At 33.8% G+C, this 19,848-nt stretch overlaps 1 protein-coding gene and 1 pseudogene across 2 annotated transcripts in view; both read right to left on the reverse strand.

Annotated features, from left to right (window-relative positions):
- The window catches only part of Dmxl2 (Dmx like 2), a 139,210-nt gene that overhangs the window by 17,390 nt on the left and 101,972 nt on the right, over positions 1-19,848 (reverse strand). The window contains exons 23-29 of one of the 2 annotated variants that reach the window (XM_077799441.1): positions 18,587-18,851; positions 16,035-17,113; positions 15,471-15,662; positions 13,877-13,953; positions 12,287-12,414; positions 2,854-3,102; positions 879-1,057 (exon numbers count right to left, since the gene is read on the reverse strand). In XM_077799441.1, coding sequence (XP_077655567.1) covers positions 879-1,057; positions 2,854-3,102; positions 12,287-12,414; positions 13,877-13,953; positions 15,471-15,662; positions 16,035-17,113; positions 18,587-18,851 — 2,169 coding nt within the window. Of the gene's footprint in view, positions 1-878; positions 1,058-2,853; positions 3,103-12,286; positions 12,418-13,876; positions 13,954-15,470; positions 15,663-16,034; positions 17,114-18,586; positions 18,852-19,848 lie in introns of both variants that reach the window. The other variant, XM_026390512.2, reaches the window with a different exon arrangement.
- Positions 7,122-7,392, reverse strand: LOC113183969 (small ubiquitin-related modifier 2 pseudogene; annotated as a pseudogene).

Consider the following 19,848-nt stretch of genomic DNA (forward strand, 5'->3'; position numbering starts at 1 on the left):
GTTTTCAAACTTTAGCACACAGAACTACTAGAAGGACGTGTTAAAACACAAATTGTTGGTTCCTACTCTCTCAGAGTTTCTCAGTGAGCAACTCAATAAGGCCCTAAGCAACTGTCTCAAAATAAAAAATGGGCTGGGGATGCAGCTCAGTGGTTAAGCACCCCTGGGTTCAACCCCTGGTACCACACCCCCAATAGCAAAAAAAATAAGGTGAGACCTAATAAAGATTTTAAAATCTTTAAATGGGAAAGAAGCACAACAAATGCATTGTCTTATGGGGATGCACAGCAAAGTGACAACAGTGTTAACACATGTAAAGAGGGAAACATCAACAGAAGAATAAGGAACTCCAAAAAGCATAGTGCAGGAAAGAAATAGCAGTATTAGTGTGTACCCAGCATAGTATGTATGGGGGGTATAAGGAATGCAATCACCATGAGTACTCCAGTTCCAGAGAAGTTTACTGCTTTGGGGAAAAAGTGATATATCATGAGGCCTCACCACAAACTGATCAAACCACCAAATATTCATCTGTTTCCTGATCTAATTCCATGGTGACCAAGGAAATTACTAATGATCAGAAAAGTTAATAGTAAACACAAGAATCCCAGTCACTAGCAAAAGATGCTGATTATATTTTAAGAACTGACTTCTGATTTATACCTAAATTCCATATGAACTAATTTGTCTCATCCATCAAGTATCTGATCATTCTTAAATGTTACTAGGACTATTTATTTTCTGGATTTGAGAAATTAAATGTCTAAACTGTGGTGATTCAATCCAAAAGGGGCTCCATAATTCCTATGTGACAAAAACACAGGAGTGAATAAAACAAATGCACTTAAATTAAAGCTTGCATCCCTCACACTCCTTACCTTTGCAACAAAGTAATCCCACATACTAAGTTCAGGAGGAATAAATTTTTCTTTGTAAGATGGTCTTTCTGCAGGCACTGGTGGTGGGGTAGCATCTTTTACAGGCCTTCCAGGGACCAGCATTCTCATGTTAAATCTCCTACGGTGTTTATCTATGTCTTCAGAAGGAGCAGGAGGTGCTGAATAAAGATTTTTTTAAAATATGCATTTGTTATACATCATTAATTTATAGAGTTAACTTTTCTTTTCAACCCACTCTTGCCATATTTCAGTCAAAATTAAATTACTTATATGTGCACTTCTAAATTGTTCTAGTGACTGTGTCAGTTTTCTAGCAGTCATGGGAAAGTTGGAGATGAATATCTTCCATAGAGTAGCCTATTTGCTATATAGAATAAGGATTAAAGTAAATCTCCATAAAATGAATTAAATAAGTGGTATATTCAATAAGTATTAGAGAGAGTGAATGGATACATGGAGCAAGAAAGATTCAATGAATACATAGGATTTAAAGCATGTCTTTAAAAGAAAGGCAGAAACCCCATGGGAAGAAGGGAAAAGAGAACAGGAACAAATGGCCAAGGGAGGTTTGAGTAAAAATATCGTTTGTGCTAGACAGAAATCAGGAGGGGAGTAATTACCATTACAAAGTCTAGACTTGGGCTAGGACCAGCCTCTGGACCTGAAGCTAGGAATTTAAGGTCAATTTTCACTAAAGGTTTTTAACCTAGTCCCTAGATGAGGTCTGGTCTGTTTGATCAATTAGAGAGGAAAACAGAAGATGGCATAAGAAGGGCCTGACTAGTATGGTAGGCTGTTAAACCTACAGGGAGAGCTTGATATAAGGAATACATTAAAAAAAAAAATCAGGATTTAGGAACTAATTGGTTATGTGAGAGTTAGAAAGAACAACAAATCCATTTTCTTTTTTAAAATCTTTAGGTGAAACTTATATAGCATAAAATTGACTACTTTTAAGTATACTATTCAGTAGTATCCAATATATTTACAACAGCGCTCAAGTACCACATTTATCTAGTTCTAAAGTATGTCACTACCCCAAATGGAAACCCTACACCTACTAAGCAATCACTCAATCCATCAATTTGTTTTCTGTCTCTGTGGATTTTCTATTCTGGATACTTACTCTGGATATTTATTGATGGATAAAATAACCAGAAATGAAAAACAGAAAATTCAGGAAGAGAAATAAGTGATTTGTAGGGATAACCTTTAGATTTAAAGTAGACTACAATTAGGAAGAAAGAGAAATCTACCTATAACAGAAGCAGAAGCAAAGGGAATTGGTGAGATCACTTCCTTTACATTAGCTTACACAGGAACCTATGCATAAGTTAAGGAAAGAGTTTGGAATATGAGTCGTTTAAACTCTGTGTCAGTATAATATGACCATTTCCAGGGATGAATTAAGATTATTTCCATGTTTTAGCACCAAGAAAAAAAGTATCTGTGTGTAACTCACTATATCCTACCATCTTAAAAAAGTGGGATGAAAACACAGTTGCCCATAAAGAAAAAATATCTACACATACACATGCAAAGAGAAACTGGAATTTAAAAGGCCCTGTGCATGACTGAAATGGCTGCCTTATATAGCACCATGAACTTAATCTAAAGTCACTGGTCAATCTTGAAAAATGCTGAAGATTTATTTAAATCTAAGAACTATACTTTTTCCATAACCTCATTCCTTAACATCATCTCCTTACTTACCTTTCTACTATTTATTATCCTCTTCAAACATGCCCTGTTTTATTAACCTCAAAAATGTTTGTTCTATGAAAATAAAATATTCTAACATGGGTTTAGTTATTTATACCAAAAAAAAAAGAAGATGACTATACTTTAAACTCACTGATTTTCAAGGTAAATTTTCTTAAAACAAAAAAAAAATCTTCTAATTTTGGAATTTACAATGATCATACATACAGTATAGGTATAAGACTTATCTTACCCGAAATACTTTCTGATTGTCTCCGAGGCTTCACAACAAGTTTCACACCCCCTCCAAAAACAGCAGCCCACATTCGGTTATTTAATGGGTGGGCTGCAAGCCGAAATAATTCATTGGAAGAATTTGTGGCAAGAGCATGTATCAATAAACTTAAGTAAACAGCAACAACAGCTTCACACAACAAAACATTCAGTTTTGGCTGGTCTTCATCTTGTGCTGAACTCAAAAGACTAATAAGTGAGCTCACACCTGTAAAAGTATAGAATATCACATGAAGTATATCAGCATAAAGCACCAGAAAGAAAAAATATCTAAATTTGGAGTATAGTGAAAATTATATATCTGTATTCTACAAAATAAATAATTCAATAATTTGAACAACAAAATAAATGATAGGAATGAATTATAACCTATACAATAAGAATCTACTAGTCTTTAGTGATATAATAAGTGAATTACTAAATACAAAGGGGAAAGGAAAAAAATCTTCCTTACAAAATTTTAAGTAATAAGCAGAAGGATGGCATAATTAGAAGAGCACAATCTAGTCAACCCACAGTAATATCTGATTTACACAGGAATCATAACTGGATGCTAAAATGTGATATTTTACTCAGCAACTCTTCAAAAGATAATGATTAATTATAAAGGAAAAAATAATAACTTTATAAAGGAGAAACCTGACAGAAACCATGTTACCAAGTGATCGAAGTTAACAGCACAAGTAATGGGAATAACTGACATCAAACGCCTCTTGATACTATGCACTCAGAAGGACACATCTTTTTCATGATTCCCCTGATAAAAATACATAATCTGAATCTAATATTAAGAAAAAAATTTTTAAAAAGCCCAAATTGAGGGACATTCTAAAAAAGTAACTGGCCAGTACTCTTTGAAAGTGTCAAAGTCATAAAAGACAAAGAAGGAGAAAATCCATTCATCATTCAAGGAGACTAAAGAGACATTACAGCTAAATGTTAAATGGAGAAGAAAAAGGAATGGAAAAACTGGTGAAATTTTAGAAAGATCTATGGATTAGAGCACGGTACTGAATCAATGTTGAATGTTAAATTTGGTAATTGTTCTGTAGTTATGTAAAAGCATGTCTATTTTTAGAGAAAACACAAAAATATTTAGATACAAAAGGATATACTGTCTGTAACTTAATACCAAATATTTCAGAAAAATAATGCCATTAAGATATACACACACATCTGGAGTGAGTAAATGAGAGACAAGAAATGAACAATAAAACAAGGATAATAAACTGGTAATATTTGAGAAGTCTGGGTGAAGGTTATACAAAATTCTTTATACTTTTTTTGAAACTTTTTTATAAGTCTGAAATTATTTCAAAATAAGGATTTAAAACAAAATCAACATATTTCTAGAAACTTATGCTTAAATTAATTTTAAATATATGGAGTACTGAAGGGAATAGAGAAGGTTTGAAATAACTGATGTGGAGTGTGGGAGGCCATCCTTGCATGTGATTTGAGTTACCTCCCTGGCTGGGCAAGAGGCACTTAGGCACATCTTGTGTCCAGAGCTTTCCTCACCCTTCTCAGGTCCGAGGGCTTATCTGTGTGGAGGCATGTCTAGCCACAACCCTGAAGACCCAATTGTCGCCCCTGACCTTGGGACGTTGCCCCCCCTTAATCTTCATTGGATGAGATTTTCCCCAGAATTTTTTGCTCCCCAATAAAAGTCCACTCCCTGGCGTGTTCTCTCTCTCTCTCACTAGCTTCTTCAGTAAACCTCGATACCACAATAGGTGGCTGGAGGCTGGAGCTAGGAGGAGCTGTCCTGGAGCCAGTTTAAAGGTAATTAGAGTCTTGTCTCTTTAATTCAAAACTCCCTAGAGATTTCTCACATTTCAAACCTTCATTCATGAAGCCAGTGCTGGTCACAGGCTAAAGTGGAGAATAAGAAAGAGCTAACCAGAAAAAAGGGAAGGAATGACAACATAACATACATAGCACAGAAGGGTCACTCCTGTTCTAGTACATAAATATACACTCTTGAAAATAATTGTATTTTCTCTGGCGTATCTGAAAGTATGTCTGTGATACTGCTGTAACTCTAATACAGAATTTCTAAGGATAAAGGACTGATATGTTCACTCTTATGAAGGATGTTAAGTCCTTGCTTTTTATGCTGGTCAACACAACTGGGTTTGAAACCTTGGGTTTCTGAGTCTTTAGATAATGTTACAGTATCTAAGCATTCCTAATCCATAGTGGAAAACATCATCAAAAAACAAACAAAAAACCATTCACCAAATCTACAAAAAGCAACAATCAGGAAACTAGCTAGTAGGTTTTTTAAAAAAGAACTACTAAGAGACAAGATGGTGGACTAGAAGCACCCAGCACACTCCTGCTTCTCAGTGACGCTGAACATGTTGAAGTGGGTGGCTGTGGGAGGGTGCTGGAACTCAACAGTAAAGGGACAGAAACCCAGCGAAACCCAGAGATTTTTGGCTAACAGAACAGTACTAGAAATAGAGTACCCCAGCACTGTTGGCATGGCAGCAAGACCAAGGGAGTAGGAGTATCCCCTCAGCTGGGGTACAAGTTAAAGAGAGTTCTAGTGAACTCTACGGGAACAGAATCTGGTATCTTATAGACATCTAAGACTGGGGATCTGAACAGCTAGTTGGCTTTGGAGGAGTCATCTGAATTTCCCAATGAATAATCACAGAGTTGTAAGCATAGCCATCTTGAGAAAGGCCCTGTTGACCAAGCTTACCACTCTAAGTGTCAGACATCCCTGCATCGTCTTATCTCCAGGAACCCACAGCTATTCCACAAGCACTGTCTCTGCAACTGACTCTCTAGTTAAAGAGTTTGAGGCAAGGGAGACTCTGAAACAAACCCCCTGTGATTCATGCAGAGAAAAGCAGAAGGTGCTTCCCTTTAAAATCAGGGTTCAGGAAACCTGTCATCATTCTCTGGGGAAGTTAACAGTCCTGAGTGATTTGGTTTTGCATGGGAACTGAATCTGAGAGCACCAGAATCTAGGGTGGCAGATCACTCAGAGCCTCTTCTCCCACTCACTCTCCCACCACAAAACAGATCTTCACAGCTCCATTGCCTCCCCTTCCCTTAGAGGCATTCACAGACATGGTGGAGTACCAATGTCTGCCCTACCCTTGGAGCATACAGCCCAAAAAGCTACAGAAAAAAATACTGCAAGATCCACATTCCATGCTAGCTCATTCCAGCATGGAAATCAACTGAGAGGAATACCAACCAGCTTCAGCCACAAATCTATCCCACGAGTTACCTGGAAAGCACAACAGAAAGAACCAAGGATAAATAACTCAACCTTCACTCTATCCACTGGGTACACAGCCTAAGAAGACCCAAGAGAAGCTCTGATCAGCAGAAGTTGTGATTATCCACCTTTGGTCCCTCATTCAAGCACTCTGGCAAGGAGAAAACTTTCATTTATATGAAGTCTAAAAGTATGAAAAAACAAAATAATATAAATCTCTATATATGTACATATATTTACATATATATACACACATACAGTTTGTTAATTTTCTAATTTATCTTTTCTCCTTTTTTCCATTTTCTCCTTCTTTTGCTTTCTTTTGTTAGTTTTGTTTTGCTCTTTTATTCCTTTTTCTTTCTTTTTTTTTTTTTAAACAAGAAGTTCATTTAAACAACAAGACGATGCTTGACTTGAAGGGAAAACTATCTAGGAATCTTTTTTAAGAGTAATTTACCCCTACTTAAAGACAGATTGCCCTACATGTAACAGCTACGTACAAAAAAGTTATAAAATTGTCCTTGGTTTTACAATGATAAATAAAAAACATTAAAATTCTCCAATCAAACAAGGTATGCATGGATTTTTATGTTGTTCAGGTTTTTTTGTTGTTTTTTTTTTTTTGTTAAAACAGTGAGAGCAAAATAACTTACTGGAATATAAAGATAAGAGCTGAATGAGCATGCCACTAATGGAGAAAGGGGATATTTTCATAGAACCAGTATTTTTCCCCATCCCATCTCCATTTGATGTTAATCAAAACATATCATTGGCCATTTAGTTTAAAGAAAAAATGCAATATGCTTGTGCACATACACAAGTTACTTTATGTACAATAAAAGAATGGGGAAGGAGAAAATGAAAGAATAAAGAAAACTATACTGTAGTAGTCAGGATGTAGTGGAACCAAATTGCAGTTTTCTAATTGAGAATGTATTCTTGGTCTGTAAGAACAGAGTTCTGGAGTAAAGTAGCAGGTTCCCTTTTTAGTATACACCTCCTGTCTGCTGCTGGAACACATCAATTGTATCTTCATCCTCTATTTCCAACTGTGCAGGTGTGTCTGTTTCATTAATTGGCTGCCCGTCAAATCAGAATCTGATTTGCCTCATCAACAAATCCTGTCGTTCACAATATGCTTTCATTAGTTTACTTAATCTTAAACTGCACCACAGAACCATCCTGCCCCACCACCTTCAAGTTAATATGATCACTGTTCTCAGTCTTAACTCCTTCCTTGGGCTTTTCGTCGGCCATGGTGAGCACCAGAGTCTCCTCAGCTGCCACTTCACAAAAAAGGTACCAGGTCCACACCGAATGAGCCTGATTCTTTTTTCTTTATTTTCTAAATTCTTTATTTTTTTTCTGGTACTAGAGGTTGAACCCAGGGGTGCTTCACCTAACTGACCTACATTGCAGCATTTTTTAAATTTTTTGAGACAGGTTTTCACTAAGTTATTTAGGGCCTCGCTAAATTGCTGAGGCTGGCTTTGAACTTGCAATCCTCCTGCCTCGGCCTCCCAAGTTGCTGGGATTACAGGCATGCACCACCACATTCAGCTTATTTTGAAGTTTTGAAGGTTTTTGTTTTTATTTTACTCTATATTTCCTCCCTTTTCTGTTGTTAAGGCTGTTGTTTTCTTTTAATCTTTTTTTTTTCTTTTAGTGCTGAGGATCAAATCCAGGATCTCATGTGCATTATGTGGGTGTGCTGCCACTGATCCACACTTAGCCCAGCTTGAACCTTGGAAAATACTTCATCTTGAAGAAAGTGTGGGGGGACAAAAGCCCCAGCCAGTGACCCATACTCAAGAGGGATGTGATATCTTGTTCCTGAAGTCACTCCATGGTAACAGCAGAGAGAAAAAATACAACTATTGTGGACATAACACTTTTGAGGGTCTTCAGCATGGGTCACCTTCATACCCTGTCAGATTGCACAGTATAGATAAAACTGGATATGAGCACTACAGAGGCAGAGCTGTGATTCTGGCCCCCACCAAAATATCAGGAAACACCAAGAACTGCACCAGGGTATAAACAAAGGATAAAAGCTTCAGGACCCTTACAACAATTGGAGCAACCAGTATCAGAATTGCTTTTTAGTAACAGAGCCAGTATCAACAGTTCCCACGGACACCCCCATCACCTCATAAGGGCTTCCAATCCCATCATAGAAGTAACCAGAGAATAAACTCTATTCTGCTGACTATACCATACTTTCCTGAACTAGCAGAGGAATCTCACTTATGAGAAATACAGAGAAAGTGAGTACATATTGTCAAAACCCACTAATCAAAGCCAAAGAAGTCACAGGAAGATAATACTATGAATTTCAATTGGAAATAAACTCAACACTATTCTACAAACTGATACTCCAAGACATATAATTAAGACAAAGCCACTTACCAAGAAGGCCCCTACATACAAATGGAAGAGATATACATCCCAATGGATATACAATAAATCTCAACATGGAAATGTAAGAAGATGAAGAAAATGGGGTAATATGACATCTCCTAAACTTTATAATTCTATTGTAACATATTCCAAAGGTATCAAAATAAATGAAATGCCTTATAAAGAATTCAAAAGAATGATTTTTTAAAAAGGTCAAAAGAATCCCAAGAGAATACACATAAACAGTTGAATGAATTAATAAAGTCAATTCAGGATATTAATCAGAAATATAATAAAGTGAGACAGATTATGAAAGAGAACCAAACAAAAATCTTGGAAATGAGAAGCCCAATAAATCAGAAAAAATGTTCAGTTGAAAACCTCCACAATAAACTAGATCAAACAGAACAAAGGACATCAAAACTTGAACAAGTCTGACAAAACACTACATTCAGACAGCCATAAAGAAAACATACAAGATCTCTGCAACACCATTAAAAGATCAAACATACGCATAATTGGTATACCTGAATAAGAAGAGTTATAGACTGAGGGCATAAAAAATCCTATTCAATGAAATTATAGCAGAAAACTTCCCAAATCTTGGGGAAGACAGAGACATCCAGCTATGGCTTATAGCATACCAAATAGACATGCAGAAAAGAACCTCTTCATAACAAATTGCTGAAAGTACAGGACAAAGGAAGAATATTAAAATCTGCAAGAGAGAGACACCATCACAGTTAAAGGCAAACCCATTAAATTAACAGTAAAATTTGAGCAAAAACTCTATAAACACCAGGACAAAAAAAATAAAATGATGTATTTCAAGTTCTAAAAGAAAAGTAACTACTTGAAGGATTGCTATAGCCAGAAAGAAAATCCTTTAGAAGAGAACTGGAAATAAAGGCCTTCTAAGATAAGCATTAACTAAGGGAATTCATGACTTACTAGACCAACATTACAGAAGATGCATAAGGGAATCCTATACCCAGAAGAGGAAGAATGATAAAATTATTAGAGCACATGAAAAAATAAATCCCACTAAAAGATTAGATACATAAATGAGAATTAGAAAAGACTCAAACATTATCAAATACAGTAAACATCAAACTTTTAAGATGAGTACTAAAGGAAAAAACATACTTTTTTTTTAGAAAAAGAAAAATCAACAAAATGTCAGGAATAATTCTGAATGTAAATGGTCTTAATGCTCCAATTAAAAAACACAGACTGGCCGAATGGATTAAAAAACAATACCCAACAATCTGATGCATCTAAGAAAATCACTTCATTTGCAAAGACACACAGACTTAAAGTGAAAGAATGGAAAATGATATTCCAAGCAAATAGAATATCCCAAAGCAAATAGGATTACATCCAACAAAATAGAATTTTTAGACAAAATCAGAAGAGAAAGGTCAATATATATTGATGAAGGGAATAATACATCAAGAAGATATTATAATAAGTATAGATGCACCAAATGTTGGAGCACCTAGTTTTATAAAACAAACACTACTAGACATAAAGGGAGAAAGCCCTTACTGCAATAACAGTGGGTGATTTCAACACCCCTCCTGTACCAACAGATAAGTTAAATTATACTACAGATAAGATTGACTTAACAGACATCTATGGAATATACATTCTTTACATCAGCACACAGTACTTTTTCTAAAATAGATCATAAATGAGACTCCAAAGTCTTAACAAATTTTTAAGAGTTAAATAATTTCTTATATCTTATTTGAAGAAGACACTAGAAGGCGGGAAGATTTGGCATATTCATGGATTGGGAGAATTAATATAGTTAAAATAGCCATACTACCCTAAGTGATCTACAGAGTAAGTGTAATACTCATCAAAATACCAATGAAACTCCATAAAACTAGAAAAAAACGTCCTAAAATTCTTAGGGAAGCACAAAAGACCCCAAATAGTCAAAGCAATCATAAGCAAAAAGAGCAATGCTGGAGGCATCACAATACCTGATTTCAAAACACACTGCAGGGCCACAGTAAAACAAACAAAAACAGCATTGTACTGGCATAAAAGCAGAGACCAATGGAAAAGAACAAAGGAACCAGATATAAATCCACATATTTCCAACCAAATGATTGTTGACAAAGGGACCAAAAACACACACTGGAGAAAGGACAGCCTCTTCAGTAAACAGTGCTGGAAAAATAATATCCACATGTAGAAGACTGAAATTAGACCGTTATCTCTCATCTTACACAAAAATCAACTCAAAATGAATTGAAGATCTTAATATAAGACATGAAATTTTAAGACTAGCAGAGGGAAACACTTCAAGATATTGGCACAGGCAATGATTTCCAGGATAGGACTCCTAATAGGTCAGGAAACAAAAGCCAGAATTGACAAATGGGACTATATAAAATTAAAACAATTCTGTACAGCAAAGGAAACAATGAACAAAATGTAGAGACAACCTACAGAATAGGAAAAAATATTTATTCATCTAACAAAGGATTAATACCCAGAATATATAAAGAACTCAAAAAATTCAACAACATAAATAATCCTATCAACAAATAGACAAATAATCTGAATAGAAAATTCTCAAGAGAAGTACAAAGGGCTAATAGATTTATGAAAAAAAATGTTCTATATCTTGAGCTATCAGGGAAATGCAAATCAAACTACTGAGATTCAATCTTAGTCTGATTACAATGGCTATTATAAAAAAGATAATATTAAATGCCAATGAGGATGTGGAGAAAGGAAAACCCTTATATACTGTTAATAAGAATGTAAATTAATATAGCCACTGAGGAAAAATAATACAGAAGTTTCTCAAAACACTAAAAATAGAACTAGCACATGATCTTGCTTTATCACTGCTGGGCATATATCCAAAGGAAATGAGATCAACATACAAAAGAGACATAGCCATGTTTATGTGGCACTGCTTATAATACACAGGATAAGGAACCAGCCTAGGTGCCCCATCAACAGATGAATAAATGAAGAAAATATGGTATAGCCAGGCATGGTGGTAGTACATGCTGGAATCCCAAAACTCAGCAGGCTGAAGCAAGATTCCAAGTTAAAGGCCAGCCTTGGAGATTTAGCAAGACCTTGTATTAAAATTATAAAATGAAAAGGGCTGGCTGGGCACAGTGACACACACCTGTAATCCCAGCAACTTGGGAGGCTGAGATAGGAAGAATACAAGTTTGAGGCCAGCCTCAACAATTTAACAAGAACCTGTCTCAAAATTTTAAAAAAGGGGTAGGATATAGTTTGATGATAGAGCACCCCTGCCCCTGAATTTAATCCCCAGCACCTCACCCCCAACACACACACACAGAAAAAATATGGTGTGTGTATATATACATACAATGTAGTATTTTTTAGCCATAGAGAAGGATGAAATCATGTCATCTGCAAGAAAATAAATTGAACTTGAAGACACCATGTTAAGTGAAATAAAGCAGAGAGAAAAACAAGTATTACATGTTTTCTCTCATATCAAAAAATAGATCTAAAAGAAGAGGAACAATTAGGTACTGAGAAGTGGGCCAGGGGAAAAAAGGAAAGAGGGGAGAGAGGATATAATCAATGCATAATATATGGAGTATGGAAATGTCAGTGGAACTCGATTTCTATTATTAACCAAATAATAGACATGAAGAATTAAGATTAAAAAATAAAAAAGGAATTACAAAACAGATTTCAAAAAATAAAAAACAAACAAACAAAAAACACTTAAAATTCTCACCAGGCCACTGAGCAGGAGATGAGTTTGGTGTTGCATGTTCTTCAATGCTTTCTGTCCTCAGTCTTCGACGATCACTTAAAAGAAGTCCTTGATAAGCCATACCTGTAAACTGATTTCCTTCTGTTTGACTGCTAAAACAAATAGGTTCAGTTATTTATCATCCTAAGAGAGGTAATAAGAAATTATACTATATACAAATAATCTGTTTTAGAAGATTAAAAAAAAGCAAAAGTTCTTGAATTCACTGTTCTAATGAGAATTTATTTTAGTTCTTGAAATTAGTTATAAATGTTTATTGATAGCTTTTTAAAACAAAATATCAACTTTACTACATTGGGCAGAGGTCATTTACTCTTTTAAATTCTTTTCCAGAATCCACCTAATATTTTGAAATCTTTTCTATTTGCACTCATTTTGAAGTGTGAGGTAAGCAGACTATTGTTGGGTTTAGATACAGTAGACAGAAAGTTTCAGGGTACTAGTTTGTTGGATTTCTTATCTCTGCAAAGTTGTACAAGCTTAACCCTGAATTTAAAAAAATATGAGCTAAACTATGGAGAATCATAATTTTAGAAATATCTAAACCTCAAGCCAAAAGTCACTAAATATTTACTTTCCTCTTCAGAATGGGTCTTTTTGTGAAATTGAATAAATACAAAAGCAGAAACTAAAGTATAACTAAGAACTGGAAAGTACATATTTGAAAACAATGTAATTGAATTCTCTTTTGGTGCCATTTTTACCAGTGACTGATATCAAACAAGTTATCAATAATCATTTAGATGACCATGCCAACTAAACCAATTTTTTTTTCCATTTATCTACATTCCCAGATCTTTGGAATTTGTCTAGACATGTCCTAGAAAGGGTAAAATTAGAGCACAGGTTATTTTAAAAGAGTAACTCCTTATTGAATATCAAATATTCTCACAAATGGCTGCTAAATTTACGAGAAAAAGTCTAAACATATTTTAATATAAATTTCGTACTTCTATTATTTTTAAAATTTTCTAAATATACTACATTTAAATCTGGGTCATCCTTCCAAGTGATTCAATTTCTTAGAACTTACATGGCTCTACTTATTAACATGTGAAGTATACACTAAATGAAGGCGATATGACATTTAGAAAAATTCAAACCGTTACTTTTACTTGATATATCTTCCAAAGACTTTTACATCATACATAAATGCATAAATTTGACTTTAATAATTCAACTTTAGAAATGTACTTTTTCACTTTTCAAGGTTTTTAACTAAAAACCAGTTAAAAATAATAAAAGCTAATCCAATACAAAAAGAAATAATTCCTAAGAAAAAAATTTAGTGTAAGTTATTTGACAGTAAGCTTTTCATTCTTGAAAACAAAAAGATGGTATTGAAGATAATTTACTTTTACTACTTGTCATTTTCTATATTTATCTGTTGTTTCTGGGAGATAACTAAACAAATAATCATTTTATTTCTGATTCTATGTCAGTCATATTTGGGGATTTCTCAGTCCCTGGAAACAGAATCCTAATAAAACTCTGAAATGGTTTAATGTTTTTGCTATATTAATACTATTTTGGGTGATTTTTTTTTTTTACCTGTAGCTATGACTGTCACATAATGCTTGGTAAATTGATGCAGAAAGTGATGCTGCTAGTGAATGAAGTGTGTGCACCTAAAACCAAAACAGCCACAATTACATTTTATACTAACATTTCTACATAACAGCAATATATTAAAAATTAGAAAATACTCAGGAAACTAGCAATATCATAAGGAAGACTAGATCCTATATGATACTACTAACTTTGCTTTTAAACTTCTAAGTCTCACCCATCTTTATATGCATGCCCATAACAAAGCTAACTACTTCAGACACATCTTTATCAAATATTTACTTACTGTGAACCTGCCATCTACCAGGCCCTAAGCAAAGCATCAACACTGATGTTACTGGGACTTGTCCTAGGCTACCAACAATTAACTTAAATTGTTAATTTAATTTAAAATTTTCTTTAAAAAGGAAAAACAAGTACAGAATTTTAAGAACTCTTCTTTAAGCTTGTCTGATAAATTTCTCTTGACAAAAATACTCAATAATAATAAAATGCTTATTAAGTGTATCAATCACTGTGAAATGGCTGATTTTGTAGAAAGTAAATAATTCATTTAATATTCATATAAAGTTTAAAAATTCTCTATTTGATATAAAACCACATTTGATATCCCACATTGAATAAACATTTTCAGACTCATAAAATCTTAAAATTTGAAGGGACTTTAGAAATTATTTCAGTCTCTTTGAAATCCTTACCCAAATATCTATGAACTGGAAATGTTTACTTGGTACTTGTATAAATTTTATCACTTTTATACATGTCTAGCTTCACCTAGCAAACACTTAATTCACACTACCAATGAGAAGTCTCTAGAAGGTTGATGTGATCAGTAAAATCTTAGATCCTTCAGAATAATGTACTAGCAGAGATCAAACATGTTGTCAAATAAAAGAAATAAAATTATGGGTATTTGAATTGTACATCCACCACAGGAACTGAAGAGCAGAACACAAATACACTTAAGTTGATACAGTGGAAGTCTAACTCTTCAGATCCTGCCAAGCTCCCTTGTAGTTCTTGCAATGTAACAATTTTCAATTTTCTCAGCACAGGGCATAGGTTTAATTTGGAGTGGTAACTCTGTCAAAATTCTGATTGTCCCTAAGTATTACATAGCCTTCAATAAACACAATCATCAAGGAAACACTAACAGGATACTATCTCTGGAACCATTTTTGATTAATCATGGTTCTCTCCCAGGTATTCCTCAACTTACATTTTTACTGGATTTTGGCATGTAAACAGGAATCATAAATATTTCTAATTTTAATGACATTTAAGGGAATGTATAATCTAAAGGGATATGAAGTGGCAAGAACACTGTCTTGAAAATTAATTTTATTACCAAAAAAGCATACCTGTCTTAAAGGAAGACAATAACTTTTACAAAAATAAGAAAAATGCTTACTTTTAAATTACATTCATTGGATAGTCCGGAATTGATTGGAAATGAAAAGGTAGCACGTAAGAACACTTGAGAATATTTTCTGTCAGTTCAAGTTTGAGGACCTACAAATATAACATATTTACCTTCTCAATATATACAACATCAAATAAACAAACTTTACATTACCTTCACATCTTCAATATTGGGATGAGGCGGTGTTTTCATCTGAACAATAGTATAAAGTATATCATGGATGTGATTATTTAAGTACAATACAGGATTAGCTATAACTGTTTTTGTTGAAGCAATACTTGCTGAAAGCAGAGGTAGGGTGGTAGGCAATGGTAATGGAGACTGGAGCTGTTTTACTGTAGTTTCCTGGAAGTGAGAGTAAATTTTTGTTTTCAAAGTAGTTAAAATGAAGGAGAAAAAAAAATAACAGTTATCTGACAAAATACACTTGAGTAAAAGTAGTATGTTCATTTACTTATTCACTCAATCTACAAAAATTTATTCAGCACCTGGTATTTATCAGGTACTATGCCAGATGAAGAAAATACAAAGAGGAGAATTTTGCTCTCAAGTTTTTAAGCATACCAAAACTTTCACTTAAATAAAAAACCATATAGACTACAAATATCTGCCTCTTATGAACAGAGCAGCTAAATATATTTGGATTAATGCAAAAACAGTTTTATAGCCCTAGCTGGAAGGGCCACTGAAATTACGAAAGCAAAAGTATGTCCATACCTGCTGTGATTCTTGCAGCAAAAATTTGAGTTCCATTCTTACTGAGGCTAGACCACCACCTTGGGCCCCATGAAGGCTACAGTAACTAAGAAACACTCTTAGGAGATCTTGGTTTTTCTGCAACCACAACTTTCGTCTTTCTGCATGCTCTCGTTTAGCCTGCAATCTTCGTCTTTCTATTTGGTGTCGCTCATATGAACCAATATCTGGTTTGTCCACCATTTCTTCCCGATCCAGAAGATCACTCTCTACTTTGGAATATGTTTTACTGGAATATTCTTTAATAACTGATTCATGATTGCATATCTCATGCAAGGCAGCAATTTCCTTTTCAAGCCAGTTATAGAGTTGAAATCTGAGCTTCCCTCCATCTACTTCATAACCTGTCGCCAAAGTTCTTAGTTCAGTCATAAGGATCTTTAAACAAGCTCTGAATTTTAGTTGTTCAGCAATCACATCAACTTCAGTATCACCTTCACGATGATCTTCTTCCTGAGGAGTCAATAACATATTAAGCTCTGAGGACTTCTGATCTTCTTGTTCATCTCTTCCTCTGGCACCTGTACTTTTCATTACTAAACCAATGGCATCTTCATCCTCTTCTAAGGCACTATCATGATCTTCTCCCCAATCAAGAGTAAGAGGTTCCTCATCAACTTTAACAATTGGCTGACTCCAGTCAAACTGTGCTGAAGTTATGTTTGACCAGTCAGTGCCAGAACTCCCATTGCCATCGCTCATAGTTTTTGATTCTGCAGACACATCACCCATCTTTTTAGAAACAAAATCAGGTGGATCTTTTTTAGCAGGTAAGGCAGACATTTTGGTTACTTTTGGAATTTTGGAAAGTACCTCCAGGGCTAGAACAGGACATCCAACCTTAAAATGAGCATTTGCAGTAGTAAAGAATAATTTTCTCTCTATGAGGTTAATTTTGTCAGCAAAATTTTTCTCAGTTTTGAGACCTAAGGTTGCCAAAGTTCCTTCAGGGGAGGCAAGGTTTCTTCGAAGAAGCAAAGGATGTGTTCGAAGGTAGTTATAAAAACTAAATACCACTGGGTTACAAGATTTGATGATAACTACAGAAACCAAATAGATACATCAAAAGTTAGTATTAATTTGTACTTACACTGCAAAAGAATAAAATATGTCAGCATTTCTTCATAATAAAGGACACATAAATATTGACCTTAGGTAGGTTAAACTCTGTTACATTCATGTAATCATTAAAACCATAAAACTGAAATTAAAAAAAAATTCCCTGTATACTATGGAGTGATATCCAGGATATATTAAGTAAAAGGAGATGCAGAAGGAAGGCTTACATGTATAAAATTTTAATTGGTTCCCTGAAAAGGGAGAAGGGCACAAGAAAATAAGCTATATTTCTCTGAAAATACTTTGGGTTTTATATATTTAATTTCAAAACCATGTCAACATTTTATACAAAATTAAAAGAAAATAAAATTTTAAAAAGTAAATTACAAAAAGCAAATTTATTTATTGTGGTACTAGAACCTGAAACCAGAGACACTATACCACTGAACTATATCTCTACCCCTTTTTTATATTTTGAGAAAGAGTCTCAATAAGTAGCTGAGACTGGCTTCAAACTTGCAATCCTCCTGCCTCAACCTTCTAAGTCAGTGTGATTATAGGCAAGTTTCCCATAAAATTAAGTGAATCTGTATGTTAAGTTGGTAGTGTAACCACATACAGACGTGAACTAGAAAAGTGACTTTAAAATAATAAATTTGACTGTATGTCCTTAGTAGGATATACTATAAAAATAAATGGCATACTGTTTGGGTATATGGATAGAGTATTTATTTAGCTATTCTGTTACCATGTGCCCATGTTTAATTTTACTGCAAACAAAGCTGACAAATACTCTCCAGGTGCTTAAAAGATCTAAATTATTTAGGATATCCAAAAGTGTAAAAAGTAAAGATTTTCCAGTCCCGTGCATCAAACCAATATGTGTAAACATACAAATTTTCCATGTTAAAAAACATAGCTATATGATTACTTAGGAAGAGCTAAGCAATGTAATAAACATTCTGTATGCTTTATTTTTTTATTCTTTTTTCTTTTTAATGGTGGTACTAGGGACTGAACCCAGGGTTGCTCGAACACTGAGCTACATTCCTAGCCCTTTTTATTTTTTATTAATAGACAGGGTATCACTAAGTTGCCCAGACTTGCCTCAAACTTGTGACTCTCTTGCCTTAACATTCAGTTTTTTTAATGTGCTTTTTAAAAACATACTTTTTTAATGTATATGAAACCAGAACAGTATAATAATTCTACTTATATTCCTCAAAATATAATTGTGAGATTAAAAATGTGTGGTCTCTTTAGTATTACTTAAATTATAAGATGCTAGATTTTATAATAAATATTAATAGTTAATCTAAACTGACAAAAAAATCGATAATTTCTTAGAGTTGAAAAGTAAATCTGGTAATGATATTTTTAAAAATCTGAATGAAGTTCTGAAGCGTTTTCCTTTAGGAAAAAAGAAAAAAGAAAGAAATGTATAAAAGTCTCACCTTGATGCTCATCTTCTTCTTTTGGTGTTTGTTCCAGTAATGTATCCAAGGCACGGGTGTAATCTTTCATCACCCAATAGGCAAGACTACGCAGGAAAGGATCAGGATGCAATCTTTTGCAATTGAATCCTGACCCATCCTTTTGGCAACCCAAAATCTTTTGATTCAAGATGGATATGTAAGTGGATGAAGTCTCAAATTCAGATTCGTATAAGCGGGCAATAACCATAGCTAGCTGAATATCTTCCATTTTTTCAAGACATACCTGAAAATTTAAATTTTAAGAAATATTTATTTTATTTAGTGATAATTATTTAGTGATATGGACTATCTCACTAATACCCTAAAATCATCTGCTATCATGGTAGAAGGAGGCAGTCCAGAGGTTGAGACAATGAAAGGCAGTTAAATGATTATTTCACAGCAGACTAAGGAAAAATAAGAATAATAAAAGGAACTAGAACTTAGAAATTGCCTAGGGTTTGGTCCCATAACACAGCACCAATAAACAAATAAATAAATAAATAAAATCTAATTCACTTGAGTTAAATTTCCCATTTCAAATTCATAGCATTTATAATTTTAAAAAATCATGCCTGAGATAATCACGAAGAATGACTAATTTTAAATTTATTAGCAATTTTACTTTGTTAGATAGTTCCTATTTCTTCTATCATGTAATATTTCCTATTCTATTTTTCAATCACCTGTTTTAATTGCTCAGAATGATAATCAGTAACTATAAGGAAGAAATTATAAGTAACAGGAAAATTAACATTGCTCTCATAATCACTTGCCAGCATTATATATTTAAAATGAGAAAATTTACAGAGAATTTCCTCACATTTATTTTTTCAATATCTAAGACAATTATATCACAGAACAGTACAAATCACTATTTTAGTTTCTTATCTATGAATTTCATTTAGGAAAAAAAATTGAAATTTCTGCTTTTCTGCACAAGATAAGGAGATTGTGACCTATGTACTTTAATTGTTCATAATCATAAGATGACCACAAAAAATGCATTCATAAACCATTTTGCCATTTTATATATTATCTTGAAATATAATATGCCGTATATAAAACTGTTTCTCCTCTGAACTTATTTATAATTTCACTTATCACAGTGCTACTATTTTAAGTTCAACAATTTCTATAGTTATATTCTGTTCTTACAAAAATATCACCAAAAAATTGCAATCTCCTCAAAGACCTTTTCAGGTTTTCAATCTTTTACAAGTATTTCAAAGCATTTTTTC

This window comes from Urocitellus parryii, chromosome 6, assembly GCF_045843805.1.
Source record: "Urocitellus parryii isolate mUroPar1 chromosome 6, mUroPar1.hap1, whole genome shotgun sequence".
Lineage (NCBI taxonomy): Eukaryota > Metazoa > Chordata > Mammalia > Rodentia > Sciuridae > Urocitellus > Urocitellus parryii.